Source organism: Vulpes lagopus, chromosome 4 (assembly GCF_018345385.1).
Source record: "Vulpes lagopus strain Blue_001 chromosome 4, ASM1834538v1, whole genome shotgun sequence".
Taxonomy (NCBI): Eukaryota; Metazoa; Chordata; class Mammalia; order Carnivora; family Canidae; genus Vulpes; species Vulpes lagopus.
The window spans coordinates 43,320,574-43,347,741 of record NC_054827.1 but is presented as its reverse complement, the minus strand read 5'-3'; the positions used below and the strand labels follow the sequence as shown (position 1 = coordinate 43,347,741).

Below are 27,168 nucleotides of genomic sequence, written 5' to 3'. Positions count from 1 at the left end.
AATAAATAAATAAATAAATCTTTAAAAAAAAGAAGTGGAGGTCAGAGAAGAATTAAATAAAAGAATAAAAGCAGAGACTATTAGGTTAGTTTTTTTTTTTAAGATTTTATTTATTTATTCATGAGAGACAGAGAGAGAGGCAGACACACAGGAAGAGGGAGAAGCAGGCTCTGTGCAGGGAGCTCAATGTGGGACTGGATCCTGGGTCTCCAAGATCAGGCCCTGGGCCAAAGGCAAACGCTCAACCACTGAGCCACCCAGGTGTCCCTATTAGGTTAGATTTTAAAACGCAAAACCACTGCCTGCAAAAAACATATTAATTATAAAGACACAAAGAGGTTAAAATAAAAGGATGGTCTAAGATATACCATGCTTAGATTAGTCAAAAGAAAGCTGCAGTGAATATATTAATATAAGACAAAGTAGATTTCAGAATAAAACACAGGACTTTTCTGTTAGAGTCAAAAGTATACTTATAAGCATCTTTCCTCTGATCAAAGTTACATAGTTCTATATAACCACTAGAGCACCTCTCACAGCCTCCCTATAATGTGTACCTACTAAGGTCCTGATGGCAGAAATGTTAGTTGATACACAATACAATTTTAGCATTGTGCAAAAAAGGGTTAACATAGCAGTCCTGAGACTATTCTCCGTAGAAAGGCCTGTTTGCACAGTTGGTCCCAAGGAACCTGAATTTTGGAAGGGTTGCCACAGTTCCTGCAGTGATAAGAGTAGTTTACTGTGCCTAGACCTATCTGTGCAAACAATGTGACTTTCCTTCTGGTACGTGCTAGGCAGAGGGTGCCTATCTGACTAGCTGCCAGCAAAGACCTTGAGCTTCTCAGGGCAGGAGCATCACACATATATTGTTGCATTTTCATTGCAAAGAGAAGAGGGTGCTCTATGTAACTCCTCCACAGGAGGATGAGCACCTAAGGAAGGCTGTACATGAATTCCTCCAGACCCTGTCAATATCTTCTTCCATTGAGATCCTTACATTATATATCCTCAACATATCACAGCAGTAAATCTTACCCACAATTACAACTTTATGGTGAATCCCTTTAGTGCTTCTAGTGAGTCTCCAATGAGGAGGCATTTTCATGGGCCCCCAGCACAAACATTAAGATTATTTGGCGCCTGCCTTCAGCCCGGGCAGGCCTGGAGACCCAGGAGAGGGTCCCGCGTCAGTCTCCCGGCATGGAGCCTGCTTCTCCCTCTGCCTGTGTCTCTGCCTCTCTCTCTCTCTCTCACGAATAAATAAATAAAATATTTTTTAAAAACTATAAGGCAAAATGAAGAATATATAACTTGATTTCTTTACACTTACATTACTAGGATTATATAAAAAATAACAGTATTGGACAACATTATAGGCACCTGCAAATCACCTTACATAAATATGCAGTCCAATATCTAAATGATCTTATATAAACCTACTCCCAATTGCTTACAGGACAGATGTGGAGAGACTTCCACCATATACTGTTTAAAAAAAAAAAATTTGTTTTTACCAAAATTACACTTACATTACACTGCTTATCTACATTCACATTGTGTACTGCCATCCACCTTATGATAAAGAAGCTATTTTTGTTCTTTTACAGTCTCCAAAAGAACCTAAAATATAAAAATCTTGCAAATCTTCTCACAGGACTAAGTTGGTTTTATACAAGACACCTGGCACAAAATCAGTATAATACAATAAAATTTCAATATGGGGTTGTGGCAGGAGGTAGGTGGAGAAAACATAAGAAATTATCAATTCTAAGTAGGGAGATAACATAAGTAATTTTTAATGTTTTATTTATAGAATAAAACACTGAACATCTGACTTAGTAGTAGTTAAAAGAACAGAAATATGTGTTGGAAGTTTACCAGTAATATGTTTTGGAGGGCAATGAGCAGAGTGCAGGGAAAGGGGGCTTTAGGTAAATAAATGATCAAACATCTGTAGCATTCAGAATTAAACTATTCCATCAGTAATATCCAAATTATCCAGATCTCCAAGATGTTGGCAGCATCTCCAGGGATCCAAAGAAGAATTTAAAAGAAAACACTATTACTTTTTCTAAAACATAGGTTCACAGCATAGCATATTCTTTAATCTAGCAAAATAAAGTTCCTCCTGGAAAAACTAAAAACAATCTGAGGAAAGTTCTAGAAAAACTCAACCATTTGATAAAGAATGCCATTTAAAAACTGAGGAAATTATAAGGACTCAGGACTCAGTCCCGTCTGTCCTTCCCACCTTCTCAAATAAAATAATTCAGAAATAAAAAAATAAAAATTAAACTTGAGGAAATTATATAAAACATATTAATTTTTAAATAGGAATAATATTAATTAAACCAGAATTTCTCAACCTCAGCACTACTGACATTCTGAGCTACGTAATTCTTTGCCGTAGGAGGCTGGCCTGGACATGGCTGGGTGTTTAGCAGCAGCCACTAGGTGCCAGTAGCATTTCCTTCTCCATTCAAGCTAACTACCCTTCATTGGCATATTTCATCCATGCATACATTTATCTGGTAAGTGACTCTCTTGTTTGTGTTCCAGGTACTTTGCTAGACACTAGAGATAAATAAATGATAAACCAATACAGATATTATCCATGCACTCATGGTGTTCACAGCCCTCATGGGGGCAACCAAAATTAAAAGATTCACAGCAACAATGTAAATTTACAAATGTTGGTGAAGTGTCATAAAGGAGAAACACATATTCTAGTGAGACTGCATAATAAGGACACAGGCTCAAATGTTTCTTATTAAAAGATGTGCACAATCAAAAAGTTTAGAGAACGCTACCACCCCTCCATGTGACATTTGTATTTTGTTCTCCTTCATCTTTTTTTTTCTCCTCCGTCTTCTTAAGTTGAAAGGCCTGATGCTAACTTGAATTTATTTCACTACCTGTCATAAGTTAAAAACAAATGTTTCTCACAAAAATAAGGAGATCTAAAAAGAAGTAGTACATCATTTGCAAAACTATTTTTCAATCTCTACCAAAATTATCAAAATTTAGCTAGTGAATTTTCACCTTCCATAAGCAAGAAATATTAATTTTTAAAATTTTTAACAAATAGGTTTGAAACATACTAAAATTCTTCAGAATATTTTAAATAGAACAGAAAATTGTGTCCAAAATTTTCTGGCAAATCTGAGAAATTTTTGTTTTTCACAAACTTTCATTGTTTCTAGCAATAAAATATCAAATAGAAATAGTTCCAAACATCCATTTTCAAGATGCTCAACCCTCAGCACGTTTCTCTGAAAAGTCATTACATTCTCACTGCTGAAATGTCACCTTTACCTTGAACAGGCAGATGAAATGTTTATTTTCTTTGAGGTAGGTATTATAATACATTCAGCCACATGTCATCAAAATAAAGGTCAACAAATTTAGAACATCTGTCTTTTGGTAAAATAAAACTGCATTCCAAGTTCAACAGCACTTTTACATACGTTGCCCCTAGAGAACATTTTTGAGATAGCAAACATTTTCATTGTCATCATCCTTATGTAGAATTGTTAAACTTTATCTTAGGGACTTCTTTTTAGACAATTATAATTTCATTCACTTTCCTAAAATTAACTATATTAGTGACCTCAGTTAACGCTCTGACACTTTGGACTTTTCCTGTAACTATGAATGATTCCATGAACAACCTCTAGTGCTATTCATCTAGGCTACAAATAATTTATTTAGGAATGACCAAAACAGACAAAGATCCTTGTCAGAATGGCACTATCACTCGAGTAAGGAAAGATTAACAAGATTATTAAGTAAATATATATACTATGTTAGATGGGAACAAGTACAAAGGAGAAAACCAGAGATCAGGGACATTATTTGAGAACAAAACCCTTGAAATTTTCAGTAAGAAGTGAAGCAGAGCCCTCACTCATAAGGCAAGTCTTGAATAAAAGTCACGCATACATCTAAGAAGAAATTCAAGAGAGAGGGAACTGGAAGTGCCAAGGCCCAGAGGGAATATAAGTCTGGTGCATTTGAGGAAGACGAAGGAGGCTGGTATGGTTGGGGGAAGCAAATGAGGGGCAGAGTCAGTGAGTGACCGATATCTTAGAAGTACTTGTGGAGGTGGTGAAGATCATGGAGAGCCATGTCACGTAGTTAGCATGGTTTTTTTTTTTTTCTTTCTCTGAATGAAATGGGAGTCCAGTACTGAAGTGTGGTAGGTAGAGGAGCAATGACCTGACTTAAGCTATTCGTTCATTTGTTCATTCATCCATTCATATCAGAATGGACTCGTGTACTTACTTTATTCTGTAGATGAAAACCCAATACTATCTTTATTTTTTGTTGTGTCCAAATTGGTCCAGCTCTTAGGAGCTCCTTCAGGTTGGATCCTGTGTTTTCCACAAGTCTTCCTCTTTTTGAGCACTTCCTTACTTTTTGGCACCTCAGTTTGTATTCTCCCCATACCATGAACTACATCTCAAGGAATCCTAGTTCCTTTTATTGGAGAACAGTAGTTAGAAACCAAGATCTGGGCACCAAGATCTGTGCTCACTGTTACTAGGGGTCACTACATCAGGGGACAGAACCAGGAATTATATGTAAGCATACTGCCTCGTGCATATACACACATCTGTATTTCTTTATCTGTCTATATAAATATTAAAAACCGTGACTTTATACTGATACTTCTGATTCCATTTCAACACCACAAAATTCATTTTAGCCTTTCCTTATCTGTAGCTCCTTTCTCCAACATTGAAAAACCTAGCTCTCATTATCAACTATACATTTACTTATTGTTCATTTACAGTAAACACATAAAGTGGTTTCAGTATTATGAATCCATACCTCTGTGAGAAATACATTTACTCACTGGGTTACAGCATGTTTGTGCAACGCTTTTTTGTCTTTAGCTTTCCAGCTAACCAGTCAAGATATTGTTTGCCAGTTACTCAGGTTAGCTCTTTTCTTCCCTATCCCCTTTAGTATGAATCTTGGTATTCCTTTTTGGATTCCTCCATATCCTAGATAGCTGTAATTGCTTATCTAAAGGGTATGTGAAACATTCCTATGATTCTAAGAGTCAGAGCTATACAGAGAGATACCTCTGAGAATGTCTATCACACCTCATCCAAACTACATCAGTCCCATTCCCATTTCCACTTCTTTCCCACCCACCTGCCACAGGTAACCAATCTCTTCAGTTTCTTGTTTATCCTTGCTGTATTTCTTTTCCAAAATGACCATATGCAGATATATTTTCTTACATGAAAGGATGCACATCACAAATGGTCTTTTGCGCTCTTTTTTCATTTAAAAATACATGTTGGAACCAACTTCACATCATTTCACAGAGCTATTTCTCACTGTATTTTTACACACACAATATTTCACTGTATGAACCAAACCATAGTTTATTCAACCATTCTAGTATGCGTGACCACTTAGGTTGTTTCTAATATTTTGCAAATTAAACAATGCTGCAATAATTAACTTCTAATAGCAAAGGATTTTGGATTATTGGAGGCATATTTTTGGGACAGAATCCTAGAAAGGTCAAAATAACTAGTTTTTAGGTATTAACAAATTCCCCTCCAGAAGATTTACACCAATTTGCATTCTATCAGCAAAGTGGAAGAGTGCCTATTTCCCCACAGACTCATCAACAAGTGTGTTGTTATGGGTTTGAATTTCTGTCAGTAAGACAAACTCTCCTTTTCTTAGGGGCAAGCAAATAAAAAAGTTCTAGCTAAGTTCTGTGCCTATTTGATAATGGAGAAAACCAAAAGATGAAACAAAAACTAGAAAATGGCAACGGACAACTGACAGACACCACCATTAAGTCTGGACTGATTTAACCTAGTGAAGATGTAAAGGTTTGATGATGAGCCACCAGCTCCCCTTGGGATCTCACCACTTCATCTACTCTGGACCTCCATCTGCATTCCACTGCTCTGGCCCACTGCATTGTAATGTCTCCATAAAGCGAGAAGGAATGCAGGTCCCTTAGGCCCTTGATTTCTCTGTCTGCAGTAGTAGAGCATGGACTTTCATCTCTAAATCCCGTTTAAATATTCATCAGTAAGTATTTAAACACAAAGATGGTATCTTCTATCCAAAAAGGACAGGGCAAGGAAAGCTTTTAACTTCCATCTTAGTGAACAGAGCTAGGAAATAAATGTATACATACTAATTGACATGTACACACACATCTGTGTTTCTGTATTTGTATAAATATTAAAAACTATGAGTCTACAATGATTCCTCTGATTCCAAACACCACAAAGTTCATTTTAGTCTTTGTTCATTGCCTTTCCTACAATATTTTTCACTTTCAGTAAATAACCAACACTACCTCTGAAGTAGTCTGTGACAGAAAGAGCATTCCCTGATCTATCACAGTCTTGATCTGGACATCTAAGTATGTCCAGACTGCAAAATTTTACTATTATGCATTATACTGTTCACAATTTGATGACATAAGCATTTCAGTGTAATGTCGCATTTCCAAAACAAGCATTCGAATTTGACTAAGCCTGAGGTGGAAGTTACTCATCCATGTAATTTACGTCACTTTACTAATCTGAGTAAAGCTAATATTATACTAGTTGAATAATTAACTTGAATCTAAGTCCCTGTCTTGACCACACTTGAAAGTTTTACCTGTACTCCATCTGTTAAAGCCACATAATTTCTATGGCCAAAATACCATTTTTAACCTTCTTTTGGAAGTGCTGTTTCATTTCTCCCAAATATAATTGGCAAAAATCAAAGAGAATTTGTAGGCAGTAAAAGAATTTCACTTCACAGGGTTTGTTTCCTTTATAAACGGAAAGTAAATGCTGCATTTATTTCTGTGCTTATTTCTAAATCACATGAAAATCTCAGTGAAAATTTTAAAAGACAGCAGGCTGTGTACATGATATTACTTTGGGATGGTGCCAAAAAGATAAACTAAACTGCCAACTCGACTATAAAGAAATATCTGGATCAATTTTTGAAATATCAAACAGAGCTAATCCACACTGTGGACTCTGACCTATCAAATGTTGTCTCTTCATATTAAATCCTTATCAAATCCTTCTGTCTTAAAAAGTAACCACATGAATTTGTAAATATAGTAATTCTCATTTCTAAAATTTTTAATTTGTTTTAAATGTAAAATATTTGTTTCTAAGATTTACATTTATTGCACAGCTTAACATATATATTACAGTGGCTTGCACAAACTACTCTTGGATATAAAATTAAAAATTCCTATTTTAAGTGTTTTTACGTTATAGTAATAATTTAATAAATAATTCTTTCAAGTGAACCTTTATATTGATTAAAGTAAATATTACAAAGTTATGACTTAATTAAATATTTGTTACATCTACTTACTTCTGTGCTCCCTGAGACAACAGCTTTATCCACGTTTACTAACAATGGTTCCTCCATCTGGCACACTCCTAGTGACCACTCCACACAACGATGATGAGCCCAACAAGTGCCTAAAATGGTTGAAGTGAAAAGAAGTAGATAAATAAACAGGAAGCGTATTAACACTAATATGATGTAAACTCCCAAAACCAACTCTGACATGTAGACACACAATGGCACCCTGTATCACACTGAAGCAGTTAGCCCTTTCCAAATGCATCATCTGGGAACTTATTAGAAATGCAAAATATCTTATCACAACTAAGACCCACTGAATCAAAAACTCTTGCAGTGGTGTCCAGTAATCTGTTTTAACAAGCCCTCTAGGTAATTCTGATACATGTAAGTTTGAGAATCACTGAAGAACTGATTATTTATTCCACAAAAATTGAGGTTTTAGTCACTTAATTTAAATATTACTGTAAGATTTTATTTGGTATCTTTACATAAAATATAAAGGACATTATACAATACTTCAAGACAAAGAGAATGAATAGCAAATAAGCTACTATACACCTCTATTCCGCTTCATCCCACACCAAGGGTGCACATCAATCACTAAGAGTAGCTCAGTATTTAAATTCTCTATCACACAACACTCGAACCGCTCCAATCAATATGCAGCTCAAATGAAATTAACTCCAAATCCCAAGAGCACCACAGGTGTGGATCACTATACCGTTCACCACATCGTGAGTGGGTCACTATACTGGTCACCGGATCATGAGTGTGGGTCAGTAGACCATTCACCACATCATGATTATGGGTCACTAACCCACTCACCACATCACGAGTGTGGGTCACTATACTATTCACCGCATCGTTGAGTGTGGGTCACTATCCTGTTCACTGCATCACGAGTGTGGGTCACTATACCATTCACCACGTCATGAGTGTGGGTCACTAACCTACTCACCACATTGCCACATTGTGAGTGTGGGTCTCTATACTGTTCACCACATCACGAGTGTGGGTCACTACACTGCTATTATAAGATGCCCACACACTAAGTTACTGCCTTCACCCTGCATTAAATAGACCCAGACATCCAAGTTCCCCAACTTCTCACAGATCTTTTAAATTTTTCTTTCCTCAATTATCAGATGTCCATGCTGCTGCTGTCTACAGAAAAATAAATGCAAGTATCTATGAAAGCATCCAGTTCAGTGTTGGCCCTGTGCAGATGCTACATACAGTAGATAAACACAATTAAACAATTTATCTTACCTCAGCAAATGTACTTAAAAAATGACATTTTTTACAAAGTAATCATGATTATTTCTAGATGAAAAGAATTTACTATTAAGTTGAAAATTCACTAAGATCGCAGCATCTACAGTAAAGAGATAGTGCTTATGGAAGCCTGGCTCATTTATACCTGTAGGATCAAACAAGGCCTGGACATCGATGGCATCGGGAAGGCCAACCAGACTGAGCTCATCCCACAGTTTGCCAGCCTGATCATCGGAAGCGGTCTGAGTGCTTACACTTACACAAGAGACTATATTCTGCAGAGGAGATCGTTCTCTGGAAAAACAAAATAAAACAGATGTGAAAGTGGTAACAAGTAGATGATTATTTTGTATATAACAACTTAATATAATGAATTGCCAAATCAATTTTAATTTATTAGGCATAAACTGTCATAAAACAACTTTTTAGAATACATCTGTTATTATTCATAGTGCAATATAAAACTGGGTTGCTATATTATATCACGTAAGCAACAACTAAAAAAAGTATCCAAATCCATAAGGAAGTTTTTAAAATTACAGTTACAAATTTATTTTGCCATTCTATAATTTTTTTAAATGACACTCTAATATTCTAATCAGGAACTATATTTTATCACATAAAATAAATATTCCCTTCAGCCTTACTTAAATGCTTGTGAAACATAACTCGATCAGAAATTTTAATTTGCTTTATCATGAGGACTACCACTACAGAGCTGGCAGTTAATTTTATGTAAAGAAAGGTTATTTCCCAGGGGAAATGAAAACCCACTACAAAGTGAAGAGGGAGGTAGTGGGAGCAGAACGTGTCAGCTGGAGCTTTCTTACAGTCCCCTCAACAAATCTCGACAGCTGGTCTGTGGCATGATGTTGTAAGACTTTCACCTCACAGGTCAGAAGTAAAATGCAAAAACAAAATAGCTACCAGTGGCTTGGGGAATAAAGAAGATAATGTAACAGCAAAAACAGCAGTATAAAAATGAACATACAACACACGGGAGATTTCAGACTTTCAAAACCCTCAAACTTCAGATATTAATTGAGATCATTAAGTAAACAATGATTACTATTGTGTTTAAACATTAGATACGGGAAATCAGACGACTGGCACTAAAACTTTAATCTTCTCCTGATATCATAGTATTTAACCTGATCATAATTCTGGATTAAATCACTATTGAATATAGATCATGACTCACTGCACTTCTGTATGCTGGATATTTATCATGATTCCTATTAAGAGAAAATCAGCACAATGACCAGGGTACTAAACTTTTTTATACCTGGAATCATTGAAAGAAAAAAAGTATTAACATATTTCAATAAGTACATTTAAATATCAAACCATATAAAAGTAACCAGTATTTTTATGTTTAGCATTAGAAATGCATAGACTCACTTTAAAAAAATAGTTTAGCATGCTATTCTAACTTTAAATCTTCATTTTTATAAATGCCCACAGTATAATGAGAACAAACTCTTTCCTATAAATATAATCTCCATTCCTACAAATAGATTCTTCATTACTAATCATTGTTCTTTTATTGGGATGGGAGAAAAAAGACGAACAGTTCATCTATATAGACTAATGTATTGTTCTAAGATTTCTTTGCACCAGTATCTGATGGGGGAGACAGGTATAAAAATCAATGAAATGACTAATCAGTCTATTATTACTAACCAATTCCTAACCTAGCTTAATCAAATTTCACTTTTAAGTTTTGCAACCAGTTTTTATGTATATACCATGTCAGTAACATGCTGATAGCAACCCTAAGGATGACAGCAGCCAAACTTATTAGGAAAGAATATCAGGAGAAGTCCGCTGAAATACATACCCTCAAAATTTTAAGTCTAAAACAAAAGGAAAGAGAAAAAGAATCCCCAATTACATATTCTTACAATTTAATGCCACCAAAAATAAAATTATTTTTAAAGCCTCCTTTTCAAATTTAAAACAAAAACAAGTTTGTTTATTTGGTTTCGATTCATCAGTAATACATTTTGTGACTATTTAAAATCATTACCAAATTAAACTGTCTACCCCTAAATGAATTTCAAATTTTATAAACGTGTTTTATTCCTCAAGTCCATTAACTGTCTTGTTATCGTTACTTAATACATTAGTAAACACCTAGTGTATATAAAGACTAAACCAAGGCTCCTTTTTACATAATTATCTTAGCCCATTAAAGTTTTCAGTAAAAATTAACTTAGCTTATAAAATAAGTAAACAAAGCCCAACTGTATTTCCCAGAATAAGTGTTTATATGATTGCCATTATTCAAAGGCAGAAGAGAAGGATATGAGATATAAGCTAGTCTAGTTCATTAAATTTGCTAATTACTCATGGACATTGTTTGCTAGACTTTTGATATATTTTACTATATTAACTAGGATGTGAGTGCTCAATTAAATACAAAAGGAAAAGTTCTTCTATATGATCTAGCTCTGGCCTTTCAAATATCAAGAAACTAAACACAGTACTTCTAAACCTCCTTAAGCTGTTCCACCTTAAATTTTTTTAAAAGATTCTTTCTTGTTATTGTTTCATTTCCTACTTCAGGTCTTCAAGACATTGGCAGCAGTCCAAAAGAAGGAGCCAATCAAGTAAGTACAACACAACAATGCCTTAGTACTTAAATTTGGATAAAAGCCAGATAAGCACTTGGATGATTACATCATCACCCTCAAGGGGCAGAGCTGGTTAGCCTTCCAAGCTAAATTAATTTTTACACTTTCTCATCGACTACAGAAACTTATACTCCCTCAAATACCAGAGCCAAGTTCACATATTAAGATGGCCTTTTTAAACAAAACTCAGCAACACATAAAAAAAAATTTAACTCCAAAATTAAACATATTAGAGAAAAGTTTAAGGTAACAATAATGTTAATGAATACAGGCACACATGTATAGTTATACAGATACCTTAGTAAATTCTTATTTCATTAAAAAAAAAAGAGAGAGCTGCTTCTTTAACTTCAGAAAGGGCATTCTGAGTATATAATTACTCAGAAACAAAGTTAATCCTTATTATAACAGTTTATAGGACAGCTCAACATTCTGAACAATGAAAGTAACTAAATGACAAATTAAGAAGATGAGTAGCGAAACCCATCTTGGTATTGTCATTCTGTTAGGTTATATTCTTATAAACAATTAAAAACTTATTCAAAGGAATAAAAGAAGGACTTCATTGATCTGTTTTACCTCCTTCTCATAAATTTCCTCTAGGTTTATGTTATGTTCTTTAAAGTTTTCTTCTAACAGTTAACTTTTGTGATCACACAGATTTTAATATACAATTAAGATAACACTTTTTTTTTTTACACAAGAAATTTTGAGAAAAGGAGTGTTTTTTAGGGGTAATGGTGAGGCATAAAGCATTCTATGAATGTTGAAAAACATGAGAAATGATTCAGTAACAACTCATATATATATTCAGTGAGATGAAAATAAATTATATATAGCCTTACTGCATTCCAACCATTTATTCAAAGTTGCTTACTTTCTCTGTCCTCTTTGTTTTCGCGGTGCTGAGTTTTGTATTCTCTCACAGGTGCCATTGCTGTTGTCATCAACGTCCTTCTTGTTAGAAGGCTGGCTTTTCCACGGCAAGATAAACCCAGGCGTTACTCTAAATTGTTTTAAGTCTCCTTGTCCTAAGGAACTTTTTTCACCACAGTAACAAAAAGCGCAGAGCTGTTCACTGGTAGAAATGAAAAGTAAGAAAGAGGAGGAGAAAGTAGTTTTATTCAACAATTTTTAAAGTGACAGACTACAGATACTTGTGGTTTAAATATTACGACCTTAGTGCAAGCTAAACTTGAGTTTGTATATGCCATAAGAACAATTAAGCTTAACAATCAATTATACATTTGCAATTCATAGCATGACTTTTTATAGTAGGCATACCAAATCAAAAAATATTAGTTTGTATGTAGAAAAATAATTTTCTTTTAATATAACTCAAGAAAATGGAAGTAATACAAAAAAAGAATAAAGTAGGTAAAGCTAAGGGTGGGAAAGAGGGCAGGGTTTAATCGCCACTCAATGACATACTGGCTCTGTAAAACTTGCGGTGACAAACCACATGATGGACCATTCTTTATGCAGGACACAGATACAAAACACATGTGATAAAAAAAAAAACAAAAAAAACAAAAAAACCAAAACAAAACACATGTGAACAAACATGAAGACATAAAAACATAGATTTAAGTGCTTACTAGGTTAAGCAGTTAGTGATGAGGAGTATGTGTGAAAGAGTTTGACAGGAGTGAACAAGGAATAAATAGGTAGAGCAAGAAGCTCTTAGGGCAAGTGAAACTATTTCCCATGATACACTGTAAAGGCAATGTATGACATTAGGCATTTGTCAAAAATCATAAAACCATATAACACAAAGAATGAACCCTAATATAAATTATGGTGTTTTGTTAATAATAATGTATTAATACTAGTTTATCAATTGTAACAAATGTACCACACTTAGGTACAATCCTAATAATAGGGAACACTCACAGAAGGAGGGCAGGCTGGGAATGGGAACTCTGTACCATGTGCTCAATTTTCCTAAAAACCTAAATTTGTTCTAAACAATAACATCTATTAACTACAATAAAATTAAGAGGTTAAAAGACAAAAAACAATATATGCTTATGGAATAGATGCTTAATAAAAGATCTTAGAAAGAACAGAATTAAAAGGACTACTCCTTGAAAGGGGAACCCGCTTGCACTGTTGGTGGGAATCCAAACTGGTGCAGCCACAGTGAAAAACAGTATAGAGGTTCCTCAAAAAGTCAAAAATAGAGCTACCCTATGATCCAGCAATCACAATCCTGGGTATTTACCCAAAGAATACAAAAACACTAACTCAAAGCGATACGTGCACTCCTATGTTTATTGCAGGATTATTTATAATAGTAAACATATGGATGCAGCCCAAGTGTCTATCATTGATGAATGGATAAATAAGATGTGATTATATATTTATATTCATATTTATATTTATATTTACACACACACACAATGGAATATTAGCCATAAAAAAAGAATGAAATCTTGCCATTTGCAACAACATGGATGCAACTAAGCAAAATAAGTCAAAGAAAGACAAATACCATATGATTTCACTCATGTGGAATGCTGTTGTTTTGGGATAGTTTTTTATTTTTTAAGGTTTTATTTATCCATTCATGAAAGACACAGAGAAAGACAGAGAGAGGCAGAGACACAGGCAGAGGGAGAAGCAGGCTCCATGCAGGAAGCCCGACATGGGACTCAATCCCAGGTCTCCAGAATCACGCCCTAGGCCAAAGGCAGACGCCAAACCGCTGAACCACCCAGGGATTCCCCAGGGATAGTTTTTTGTTTTTTGTTTTTTGTTTTTCCCCTGAAGATCACATACATCTTTGACTTTTTTTTATCATGGAAAATTTTGAACAAAGATACAAAATCAGTTAATAAATGCTCATGAACCCATCAATCAGCTTTACCTGTTAGCAATATTTTGTTTTTCTCATTTTATCCATTCACCCCTTATTTTATTTATGACAGCGTATCTTATTTTATTCAAGTTTTTATTTAAAATTCAGTTACTGGGATCCCTGGGTGGCGCAGCGGTTTGGCGCCTGCCTTTGGCCCAGGGCGCGATCCTGGAGACCCGGGATCGAATCCCACATCAGGCTCCCGGTGCATGGAGCCTGCTTCTCCCTCCGCCTGTGTCTCTGCCTCTCTCTCTCTCTGTGACTATCATAAATAAATAAAAATAAATAAAAAAATAAAAATAAAAAAATAAAATTCAGTTACTTAACAAACAATGCAATATTATTTTCAGGTACAGAACCTAGTGATTCATCACTTACATACAACAGCTGGTGCTCATCAGGACAAGTGCCCTCCTTAATTCCCATCACCTACTTCATCCATTCCCCCCACACACCTCCCCTGGGTAACCCTCAGTTTGTTCTCTAGAGCTAAGAGTCTTTCTTGGTTTGTGTCACTCTCTTTTTCTTTTCCCTTTGATGATATGTGGAATTTAAGAAACAAAATGGAAGGACGTAAGGGAGAAAAGAGAGCGGCAAACCAGAAAACAGACTCTTAACTACAGAAAACACACTGTTGGTTGGGAGGGGGAGGTGAATAGGGGATGGAGGTAACAGGTGAAGGGGATGAAGGAGGCCACTTGTGATGAGCACTGGGTGATGTATGGAAGTGCTGAATGACTAAATTCTACCCCTGAAACTAACATTACACTGTATGTTAATGAATAGGAATTTAAATAAAAAACTTAAAAAATATAACAGAATTTTAAAAACACAATATTTCTTAGCTTTAAAAAATATTTCATTTATTGTGGATTTTTCTTCATTGGTTTTAATTTTTTTTAACATTTTTTTAGTGGTGTCTGGGTGGTTCAGTCAGTTAAGCATCTGGACTCTTGATTTGAGGTCAGGTCTTGATCTCAGGATCCTGGAATAGATCCCTGCACTGAACTCCACACTCAGCAGGGAGTCTGCTTAAGATTCTTTCTGCCCCTCCTCCCCCACCCCCAGATTAATAAAATCTTTTAAAAATTAAATTGCTTTAAAGTATTACTTACACTTTTATCACCATAAAAATGGGGGGAAAACTAAATTATAATAAAGAGAATAAAAGGACTGCTCATCTTGGATATATTTTCTCTTCACCACAAATTTACAGCTGCTGCATCCAAACCTTCCTTCTCAGGTACTGATGTTTCACCACAACCTCATACTATGTATTTCATGAACTTTTGTAATGTCTTACATTAACAGGTGATAAAAATAAACTATGTTTTAGGGAATTTTTTTTCCTCTTAAATTCAAATTATGTCCCTCAACTAATTACCTTGATGAAAGTTACCTATTTATGTTTTCCAATCTCATGGTAAACTGTGTTGCCCATTGATACTGAGACAGAAAGACACACACATTCACATACATACACACACTTAAATGCGGTCTACTCCTAAAAAAACAAAGTTGAAAAGGAATATAGTTTTTCCTCTTGCCTAAAAGATATGACCACCAGTATTATTATTATTATTTTCTTACTTATAACTTCCTTGAAGCTACTAAGGCTTACAATTCTTTCAGCATACCCCATTTCATTTCTTTCTTTCCCTAGGAGCATCACTCATGATGAGCAACAATCAGATGGACATCAGCCTTATCAGCACTGATTACAACAAAACTGATTAGAAAATGGAGCAATATTTTTAAAGTACTGACAGAAAATACCTTCACCTTCAATGTCACACCCAAACCATCACTCCAATGTGATGGTGTAGTAAAAGTAATCCCAGGCTTGTAAGAGCGCAGTGATTTTGCCACACAACAGATCCACAATGAAAATAATTTTAAAGAAGTACTCAAATTACTGAAGAATTAGGGAAGGTTTAAGGAGATGGAAGAAGTAAGGACAGTCATCTAGACACAGCGTAATTTATTAACTTTAAAGGTAGGACAAAGGAAATTTCTGTCTTCTGCTTTGGGTGCAGAAAGCTGCAAAGAGCACTGCTCCCACCCTCATAGCAAAATCTTGCCAATCTACAAATTCGCTTTTTTTGAACACATCACATTGCAGAAGTCACAGAACAACCAATTCACCTCTAAATGAATGAAAGTCACTCCCAAAAAAGAGATGAATGAGGCACAAGCATTTGCTTAGTCTGGGGAAGGAACCACTGTATATCATATAAGCAGCATAAGAAAAATTCAGTGAAAAATTTTAACTAGTGCAAGTATGAAACAGTGTGACAATACAAATATCTGTGACTCACAAAACACAGGGTAAATTCTATGCCACTCTTAATCTTCTCTCTGCATACCACTCCAGATGCTCATGCACAACACTAGGGGCATGGCGACAAGTCTGGAGAATGTGCTGGTCATGGCACAAAGCCTGGAGACAAGAACAGGAGCCATGTGGGGAAAGTAGAAAGACCCACTCATATCTGTCTCCCACGTTTTCCCTGGGGAACGGTAGGTAGCCTTAGGCTGATGAGAGGACAGGAAAAACCACCACCTACAATGGTGAAGACCAAGTGCTGATGGAGGAACAGTGGGGTGGAGAAGGTGGGCTTTAAGCCTAGAGGAGAAGTAACACTGTGTCCTGGACTCAGACCATGACCAGGCTCCTACAGATAGTGTAATGACAAGATCACTGAGAACATGGAACCCTCAAAACCAAAGGGCATGGTGCCTATTTAAGAGTAAAGCAAAAAATTTTAAAAATTTAAAATTAAAAAAAAAAAAAAAAAGAAAGAGTAAAGCTGAATCAGAACAAGAAACGTTCTGTGCATCCATGCTCTGCCCTCAACTCTCATACATCACTAGTGAGGACGCAAAGCAGTACAGTCACACTTGGAACACACTTTGGCATATTCAAATTACCTTTCTCCTATCCTATGTATTTACCCAAGTGAAATAAAAACCTCACGTTCACACCAAAATCTATGAGTGAATATTTATACCAATTGTATTCATAACTGCCCAAAACTGGAAACTACCCAAATATTCCTGAACTAGTTAATGGATGAACTGTGGTAGAAGCTTCCATAAAACAGAATCCTGTTCAACAATAAAAAAGAGGCAACTACTGGTATATACAATAACACAGATGAGCAAAAAGGCCAGAAAATGAGTAAAAAAGGCATTAGGCTAAGTAAAAAAGGCCAGAATCAAAAGAACACATACTCTACAATTCCATTTCTATAGGGACCTAAAGAAGATAAGCAGCTGCCAAGGGTGGAAGCTGGGAGTCAGGGTTGGCCAACAAACAGGCATTGGGAACTTTCTCAGTAGGATGGGCTGTTCTTTGTCTTGTGGTAATGGTTATGTCACTGTATACAGCTGTCAACTCACTGTAAGGGGTGAATTTCACTGTATGTTAAATTAAACCTCAATTTTTAAAATGGGGTGGGAAGCAAGGGGCCAAGACAAGAGAAATAGAAATAAGAAGTATATATCTATAAAGTCACTACAGCGTGAAATGCTAGAGGAGAGATGCAAAGAGATATGGACATATGATAAAGCACTTACACTGTTAATACCAAGAAACCAATTCTTGGTTTAAATTCTCTCAAAATTAAGTTCAACAGGGTTAAGAGACATAAGATTTGAGTTTTAAGGGAAATGATCTTAAAAACAAAATATAATGTATGATCAAAAGAAAAAAAAATCAACCCAATAAAGAACAGAAAGAAGTAATGCCTTTACAGAACTCACATGATATTGATAATTAAGTAATCAAATCAACTGCTGAGAAATAACAAGTGCTACCAAGAAAAATAAAAGAGGATTAATGGGGAAAATGTGTTGGGGACTGTTTTAATTTTCAGCCTACTCTTTTATTTTGAAACTTTTCAAAACTTCCTCAAAATGGGGAACAACCATGTATGGGTAAGGTGTCTAGTATACCTCCAAATGGAGATGTCAAGCAGACAGACGGATAGGAAAGTCTGAAGATCAGAGAAAGGTCAGCCCTGGAAATATAAATATGAGGTTCATCAGCACACAGACAAAATGTAGCCATCACATTGAATGAGCATTGCCAGAGATGGAGTAGAAATAAAAGTATGCATGCTGAAGACTTCAGTCGGATTTCCCCAACATTATAAAAAAGCAGGGGTCTTTGCAAAAGCCAACAAAAAATGAGGAGTCAGGGGTGCCAAAAGCCAAAGAAAGAAAACATTTCAAGATGATGGGAGTATGTAACTGATAAATGATTTCATAGTTTTATTCATGTCTTTCAAACAAGGCCTAAAAAAGTCCAAGACTTCAAAATTGAAGTACACACAAGATAAGTTAAAATGTCCTTTATTTCTTTTTCTAAAGAATGAAGAAAGAGTAAGGAACAAGAGTATAAAAGTTTACAGGTAATTATCAAAAAAATCAATCCTTACACTAAAAGCTTGGAGTTATTTCTTTGGTTAGGACTAGCATGCTGGTGATATTCTAGGCTGGCCTGCGGAGAGGAGGCTAACATGCTAGTCTATTGCTCTGTTCTACAATCACCAAAGCCCACAGACATACTTTACTCCAACAACACACAGAGGCATCAGTCATGAATTTAAAATTACTAAATAATAAAATTTCATGGGTATTTACATAACAAACTTGTACTCCCTGAATTCTCTCTATAGCCAGTTCCCTGCCTGTCATTAATCCCCAATCCAGCTGCATTCATTCTCTAACCTGATTTTGGCTTCTACACCAACAGAGACCAGGGAGCTCGCAGATTCCTCAGACACAGAACGCTGAAGAACTGGGATCGGCCGTTTGCTGTTGTCCACTTCTGCTTCAGCATCCTCTTCTGCAGATTGTTCTTTGATTTCTGCTTAATAGTGAACAAAAGAATATAAAAAGTCATTTTTGCATTTAAATCAATCTTTGGTTAATTTATCTGTAAAGCATACATAGCATGGGAAGAAGGTTCAAAAAGCATTGGCAGTATTTCGTTAGTACTAGAAAAGTTTGTGTACGTCAATAATGGCACAGTTTATATTTATTCTCTATTGCAACATGATCATCAAAATAACATGAAACATGGCACACTGTTCTTTCTGTGCTCATGAAACATGGCACACTGTTCTTTCTGTGTACCTTGCCACTGACTCCGTGAATTTCATCTTAGTAATAACTGTTAAGGGCAGCCCCGGTGGCCCAGCGGTTTAGCGCCGCCTTCAGCCCAGGGTGTGATCCCACGTCAGGCTCCATCAGCCTCCCTGTATGGAGCCTGCTTCTCTCCCTGACCACCCCCCCACCCCGTCTCTAATGAATAAATAAATAAAATCTTTAAAAATAATAATAAATAAATAAGGTTTTTCACAATTTATAAATAAAATTATCATTAATTTAAAACAATTATTAAGCCTAATTAGTAGCCATTCTAGAAGAAAATAGTCGAAAAGAGCACATCTTGACTCCATTGCCTTTTTCATTTACCCTCAAGACACCAACCCCAAACACCTCACACATACTTTCTTAGGAGGCAAGTTAACAAATACCATTACCTGTAATATCATGCTTCTCTTTATTTTTTTTTAAGATTTTATTTATTTATTCATAGAGACACAGAGAGAGAGGCAGACACACAGGCAGAGGGAGAAGCAGGCTCCATTCAGAGAGCCCAACGTAGGACTCGATCCAGGGTCTCCAGGATCATGCCCTGGGCTGCAGGCAGCGCCAAACTGCTGCGCCACCAGGGCTAACCTCATGCTTCTCTTTAAATAGAAATGATCTATCCACTCTCTTAGACTGTATTCCAGACAATGAGCAGGCACTGTCCCTCCACCAGGGATCCTGATGCAATCCCACACTTCAGTCGATCCTCCTTGCCTAATCTGACATTTACTTTTACCTTTCCGCACCACCACCCCAAACCAAAGAAACAAATATAAAGCACTTATAGCACTTCAAACTCCTCCTCTCTGTCTTTCCTTCCTTTTCCCACTAAAATCCATGAAATGAGACTCTGGAGGAACTGTACTCCATTACCTTACCCTCACTAACCCCTTGCTAACGGGCATCCTCCTACTGCAACACTGTTCTCCCCACCAACAGCAACAGAACTAACAATCCAGGGCCTACTCACATGCCTTCAAACTATCTAGACAACCAAGGAAAACCTCCTCCTTATTGAAAGGCTCTCCCACCTTTTATAAGCAGGGGGTGTAATGGATTACTACAGGTTCAGGGTCATAAAGACTGCTCTCATGTACCAGTTCTACCAACTACTGTCTGTACAGTTTATATAGTCATTTCCTGCAGTCTCCATTGTCTCACCTACAAACCCAGAAAGTGACCATGTATCTCATGAGGCTGCTAATGAAAATTAAATGATCTGCTATCTGTCTCTTCAGCTGATTTCTTTTAGAGCTCTAAACATGGAATCAACCCTTCAGATGTCCTTTCTTCTTGAAGAACTTAATGACTATCCAGGTCTTAACAGTCTCCTCTGGACTTCATGGTCATCAACTGACACCTGCAGCCCCTGGTTCCTCTCCTGAGTTTTAGACCATACTTTAACTTCATTCTGGACATATCTAGCAGCTGGAACACTAAATTCCACACCAAGTTTGATCTTGCACCTTTCAGATCAACTCTTCAATCTGACTTGCCTATTTTTGTGACTATCAAAGTCTCCTAAATTCATAATAAAGTTTAGGTAAGTGTTTTGACAAATAACTTTGAGAGCTATTAATTGTCCAGTTAGAAAAGCTACAAATAATTAGAAGTCTTGTCAAATCATGAAATGAATGATGAAACAGAGCATCAAACAGTTTTGGTTCTCCTATTTAATAATACTGTTCTTTCTTAAACTGTAATAGTAAAGTTGACCATAAGTCAAGTGCTTATGGGCCTATCAATCATGCTGTCTCTCCTGTCTACCCCTAGACACAAAACTGAGACTGACTACCTAGAATCAACCCTACAAATACAAAATACATTTGTATCAAAGGGTTATAAAGATTTGCAAACTCTACTATATTAAAATACTAAATTTCTATATAACAAAAGATATCACAAACAAAATGAAAAAGTATATCATAGATTGAAAGAATATACATGTAACATGTATCTATAAATAGGTACGCAAATCCAGAATACGTAAAGAACTTCACAGATGAACAAGGCACATTACCCCATAGAAAATGGACAGAATTATAAAATCTACACTCCCTTTTACATCCAAATTTTAGTGACTAAATTTGAATTACATCCAAATTCTTAGCTAGTGACTTTATTTCTCAACCTTCTTTGTAGCTATCAGAGCAAGTTCTCACTAATAGAGTCTGACCAAAAGTGACCATGCAGCTTCTACATCACCAAACAGGAAGGGATTTGCTCTAAAGTATATTCCCTCTTTCCTATGCACAGGAACACAGACATATCAGCAACCCAGATGCAATGCTACAGATGAGAACAACACTCTTGCCAAGGGCAGAAAAACAAGATGAAAGGAGCCTGCGTCCATAAACAACCATAGGGAGCAAAGATGCCCCATGAGCCTGAACCCCTCATTTCAGAAATACTGCACAAAAAAAATTAATTTGTTTTATTTACACCACCGCTGTATTTTGGGGTCTCTGTTACAGCATTTTAACCCCTGCCCCAATTAACAGAGAAACCAGTATAAGAAACCAGGAGGGGGAACTGCCATAACAAACATTTAAAATCCAAGTTGGTGATAAGGCAATGAGAACAGTGATAGAGTCTGGTCTTTTTTTATGCTATATCAAAATATTTAGTAGATCTACAATAACTTGGAAAGCACACCAGGTGCTTCAAGAACTTATTGATCTAGGGATAGCATCTGGAAAGAGCCAAAAGTTATTTTGTGTTGCCTGCCCTCTAGTGCTTTTATAACCAAAGACAGAAAGTAACATGGTTCCACTAGACAGATTCCCTCTGCCTATTATATTCAAAGCACTATAAAATGACCATATATAAACATGCCTTTCAGGAAGCATTTCATTTCTACCCAGAGATGCCCTGAGCACATGTGGGATATACTCTTTTTGTACCATTCCTATTACCGGTAATAAGGAAGAATAAGAGTCAAGATAGGAGGAGTAATAAGAAGAGTACACCTCAGCAGCTCATAGATCCTGAGCAACATGGACCAGGATCATGTGCCATGATATTGCCCCGGGGAGCACTTTGCTCCTCAGGGCCAGCTCTGCTTAGCTTCCACTCCCAAACTGCATTCCCTCAAACAGGATGCAACCTGTCTGTTCTCTTGTATATGCTATCTACCACGTAGGGCCTCTTGTCAAAATTTTTCTCCAGGCAAACTGTAGCACAATCCCAACTACTTCCTTATTTTGATCTCTCTCAAAAAGAAAATACATAACACTTTCAGTATTTTTAGGAGCTTTTTTGTTGCTTATAACTACAGCAAAACCAGTAGGAAGACCATCTGTCTCTCATTGTCTGCTCTCTTCTCTCTCTCCCTCTCTCAAATTAGATCAGAAGGAGATGGCAAGGTTAAACATAAATGTAAATGGCAGGCTGGTAGGAATGTGGGTACTCAAGCTTTAGAAATTAGGCTCCTTGCATTTCAGAGGGGCAAAAAACAGATTCAGACTACAGGGAATTTTTTTTTCTACTGGAATCTGGAACAGGCCTGATCCAAAAAGAGAATAATATTAAGGCAGGCTTCATGAGTTCACCCTGTTCTCCTTTTGCTTCCAGGTATGACTGCCACTGGGTCTGCCTATGATCCTACCCTGAATCTGCTAAAGACACAATGGGGATTGATGGGTTTGAGTTGGATTTTTGTTTTTAGTCATTTGTTCTTTAAGGAATAAGGAGAAATAAAGAGGAATCTTATGACTGCTTGCTAGGGGGCAATTCTAACCACAAAATAGAAACAAAAAAAAGTACCCCTAAATAAGTGAAACTATACACAGTGATAGAACCTATCTGGATGGGATGAGCACTGGGTGTTATACTATATGTTGGCAAACTGAACTCCAATTATCAAATATACAAAAGAAAAAAAAAAACTATCGTGGGACGCCTGGGTGGCTCAGCGATCGAGCCTCTGCCTTCAGCTCAGGGCGTGATCCTGAAGTCCCAGGATCAAGTCCCACATCAGGCTCCCTGCATGGAACCTGCTTCTCTAATGTCTCTGCCTCTCTGTGTGTGTGTCTCTCATGAGTAAATAAATAAAATCTTTAAAAAAAAAAAAAAAAAGATGGAACCTATCTTTTTTAATTGTCACTCTTCATTTAGTAGAATAAGTTAAATTTTACGATCTGTCAAAGTCAAGTCAGGACAATTAAACTATAATTGTTTAATAGATATAAATGTTTATATCTCCCTCTTCTCCTAGCCCCAGTCTTCAAAAGATTGCCAGAGTTTCACAGCAGAATGTTAAACAGATTGCTCTGGTTGAAAATGATGTCATCCAAATATCCAACCAGAGATGTCAACCAGAAGTGCCCTGGTGAAATGACTGTAAACTCAGTAACAAATTAGGAGATAGTTCTGGTGCCAGTACTTGCTTAACCACAGTTTACTACTAAAAACGCACTCTTGAACACCATCCTGTGGCTATGCCGAAACCACAAAAGCTAACCATTCAACCAATAAAATAGCCCAGGCTCAGCAACTCTGCTACTTTGCAGAGCTATTGCCTTTCATAGCATTCTATTCATTCAAATGTGTAACCGACTCAAACTATGAAACAGGACTAAGCAGGCACTTCTCACATTTTAAAAATGTCCCCATTGTATTTTTCTTGAATATAAAATATTCCACGTATCTTTCTCCTTACTTTGAACTTGACCTAAAATAAAGGCAATGCTACTCAGTCACAAAATGTTTTAAAGTCAGAAGAATCCAGTCTGACCTCAGGGATGACACACAGAGAGGATTTTATTCTCCGCAGACCCTACCTGTGTTTAATCTTGAACCACTAGGTGGCACATGTGCAGAAGTAACTACACTAAAGAACCCAATCCTGCATAAGGAAGTTCCTAAGAGAACTTGGATGGCTCCTGAACTTCATTCAGTGGCATGGCCTAAGTGCTATGCAAATCTCAGGGGATGCAATAGTAAATCAGATCTAAGCCCTGTCCCTAAACAATATCATTCCACCCATGACTCTTACTTACAGTTCCAAATAGTTGTTTCTGTGAAGGAACAGCAAAGGCTGTTTTAGTTTGCTGTATTAGTTAAAATCAAAGGTTTGGAATCAAATGGTCCAGAATCTGCACTGCAAGCAGTGCGACCCTGGTAAATTAGTTCATCTCAATTTCAGTTCGTTAATCATTTAAAAGATAGCTAATACCACCTAGTATAAAATGATCTAGGATTAAAAAAGATAATACATGTAAAGCACTCAGCCCAATGCCTTAAGTATATAGTAAGGGTAGGTACATGGTTGGTATTATATCTACATTTCACACACTATATCCTATCTATTCACTTTCCCACCTAGTTGGGTATCACCTACTAAAATGCCATCCAAACTCTTGATGTCAGGTCACACATTATTATACTGTAGGAAGTAATAAGAATAAAGAGAACATTTATTTAGCAGCTTCTGGCTCTTTGCTATGGGGTTAATAAATCATTACTTTAGAATAATTTTCACCAAACAGAATTTTGAGTAACTACTGTGTATATATATATATTCCATTCAAATAGTAGCCAGTTTTTATAAAAGAGTCAGGATTTCGATCCTCAAGGGATCTAGTCAGGAATAGTGAATAATAATAGAATAGCACACCTGTCATGATGGAGGCACAGCTGTGGTGAGAGTCAAGGGAAGAAGTGGGAGTACGGCTTAGAAAGGCTTCAAAACGGCATTAAAAGCCCAGCTAAAACTGAAAAGACAAAAAGAGGTGTGCATCTAACAGTTCTCTCACTTAATTCTTTTAAGAAATGAATAGTAATATCTGACATATTATCCTAATTTTAAAGATAAGGAAATGAAAGAAAGTTAAACAAGCGGCCTGAGATCAAAGGTTTGCAAAGCTGGGATTCAAAGTCAGGCTTATAAATCCACAGGATGGGGGGGAAAGGCGAGGCCTAATTCCACTGTGATGAACCGCCCAGCAGTCTCTCACTGAGCACAGAGGTTTGATGAATACATTAATGGTAAAGGGAAATGTTAATATTTTACTAGCACTATGTTACTAAGGAATCATTTGTTGAATATGAAGGGTATGAAATGAAATCTGAAAATACAGAATATTTCTTTTATTTTTAAGCACTGCTGGGTAAAATTATGAAGAAAGCATTTACCTCATAGCCAAGTTCAAAATAATACAGTTTGATTTTGGACAATTAGGAAATTATTTTCCTCAAAGGTTAGACAATTCTTTGTATATATCCTAAAAATATATTCAGTAAAACTCACCAACACAGTATAATTGACTGTGAGTTGTCAAAACTACTCCAGAGTCTACCAATGTCCTCCCTTACCAATACATAACACGTTCATTCAAAGCACCCAATCTTGAATGAATTTTTTAAATTGACTTATTTAATCAGGGGTTCTAGGATCTTGGTAGCGAAAAATTCATCTAAATCTTTTTTTTTTTTTTTACTAACTTTTGAAATTTGGAATCCTAAAAACTCCTTTCATTATGAATATATGCACAAGCAGAGTGATACACCAACAACTGTGTCTCTGTCACCAACAGAAAGGTCATTTCTTACCACATTCAGTAGTTGCAGATAATCCACAATATCATCACTACTCGAAAATCACAATAATTATTAAATTAGGATTTATAACTTAAGTGTAAATTTTTAAAAACACGCTACGAAACTACAAATTTGTTTTTTTACTATTTTGATAATATTTTGATATAATCACTTATCTTTGCAATCTTATGTAGTTTACTCATTTAAAAGTGTTACTTGGAAAAGAGCCTGCTATAGATGCCATGGCACCAAGCTAGACCACATGCTCTATAGAAACAGGCACTGTATCTGTTTTGCAAGCTACTCAGTGCAAAATCTGAATGATGCTCAATAACTATTTGATGAACTACATGTGATATAATTAATATCAAGCAAGCAAATCTTATTGTATACATAAAGAATCACAAAAGGCACAGAGAAAAATATACAAAATATTTATTTTTCTTTTTTTTGAAGATTTTATTTATTTATTCATGACAGACACAGAGAAAGAGAGAGGCAGAGACACAGGCAGAGGGAGAAGCAGCCTCCACACAGGGAGCCCCATGTGGGACTCGATCCCCGGTCTCCAGGATCATATCCCAGGCTGAAGGCAGCGCTAAACCACTGGGCCACCGGGGCTGCCCAATACAAAATATTTTAAATGGGATAGTACTTACTAATTACTTTAGTGTACACCAGCACTCATTATCTACTTCTTACCCAAACAACATGCCTGCTTCTATGCTTTAGAGTCAAATATTAAATAGAATAAAAATCATTTATGTCTCCTAACTTCCTTTACCCCCACAGAATGGTGATGCCAATAAATAAATAAATAAATAAATAAATAAATAAATAAATAAATAAATAAATAAAATGGTGATGCCTTCCTTACATGCTTATATTTATACTAGGACTACAGAACAAAATGTATCTAAGAAATAGCGTAATCACGCCCTTTCCTTCTTCTGAAAAGCAGTGGTCAAAATAAGCCTCCATTCCGAGGCTTATTTTTTTTAAGGCAAATCTTTTTTTTAAGATTTTATTTACTTATTCATAAGAGACACAGACAGAGAGAAAGAGGCAGAGACACAAACAGAGGGAGAAGTAGGCTCCCCACAAGCAGCTCCATGTGGGACTCAATCCCTGACCCTGGGATCATGCCCTGAGCCGAAGACAGACGCTCAACCGCTGAGCCACCCAGGCATCCCAATTCTGACAGTTCTATTTTATGTTGTGTTTCTATCTATCTTACTGAATCTAGTGTATACACTAGGTCCAAAATGAGGTGTACAGCTAAAAAATTAGCACTATATTTAGAAACAGTTATCCTATCTTTATCCA

At 36.2% G+C, this 27,168-nt stretch overlaps 1 protein-coding gene across 14 annotated transcripts in view; it reads right to left on the bottom strand.

Moving 5' to 3' along the window:
- The window catches only part of KMT2C (lysine methyltransferase 2C), a 284,116-nt gene that overhangs the window by 150,780 nt on the left and 106,168 nt on the right, over positions 1–27,168 (bottom strand). For 11 of the 14 annotated variants that reach the window (XM_041752737.1, XM_041752743.1, XM_041752742.1 and 8 more), the window contains exons 3-6: positions 18,874–19,015; positions 12,157–12,357; positions 8,789–8,937; positions 7,372–7,481 (exon numbers count right to left, since the gene is read on the bottom strand). In XM_041752737.1, the coding sequence (XP_041608671.1) occupies positions 7,372–7,481; positions 8,789–8,937; positions 12,157–12,357; positions 18,874–19,015 (602 nt within the window). Of the gene's footprint in view, positions 1–7,371; positions 7,482–8,788; positions 8,938–12,156; positions 12,358–18,873; positions 19,016–24,919; positions 24,943–27,168 lie in introns of those variants that run through there. The other 3 variants (XM_041752738.1, XM_041752750.1, XM_041752749.1) reach the window with 2 other exon arrangements.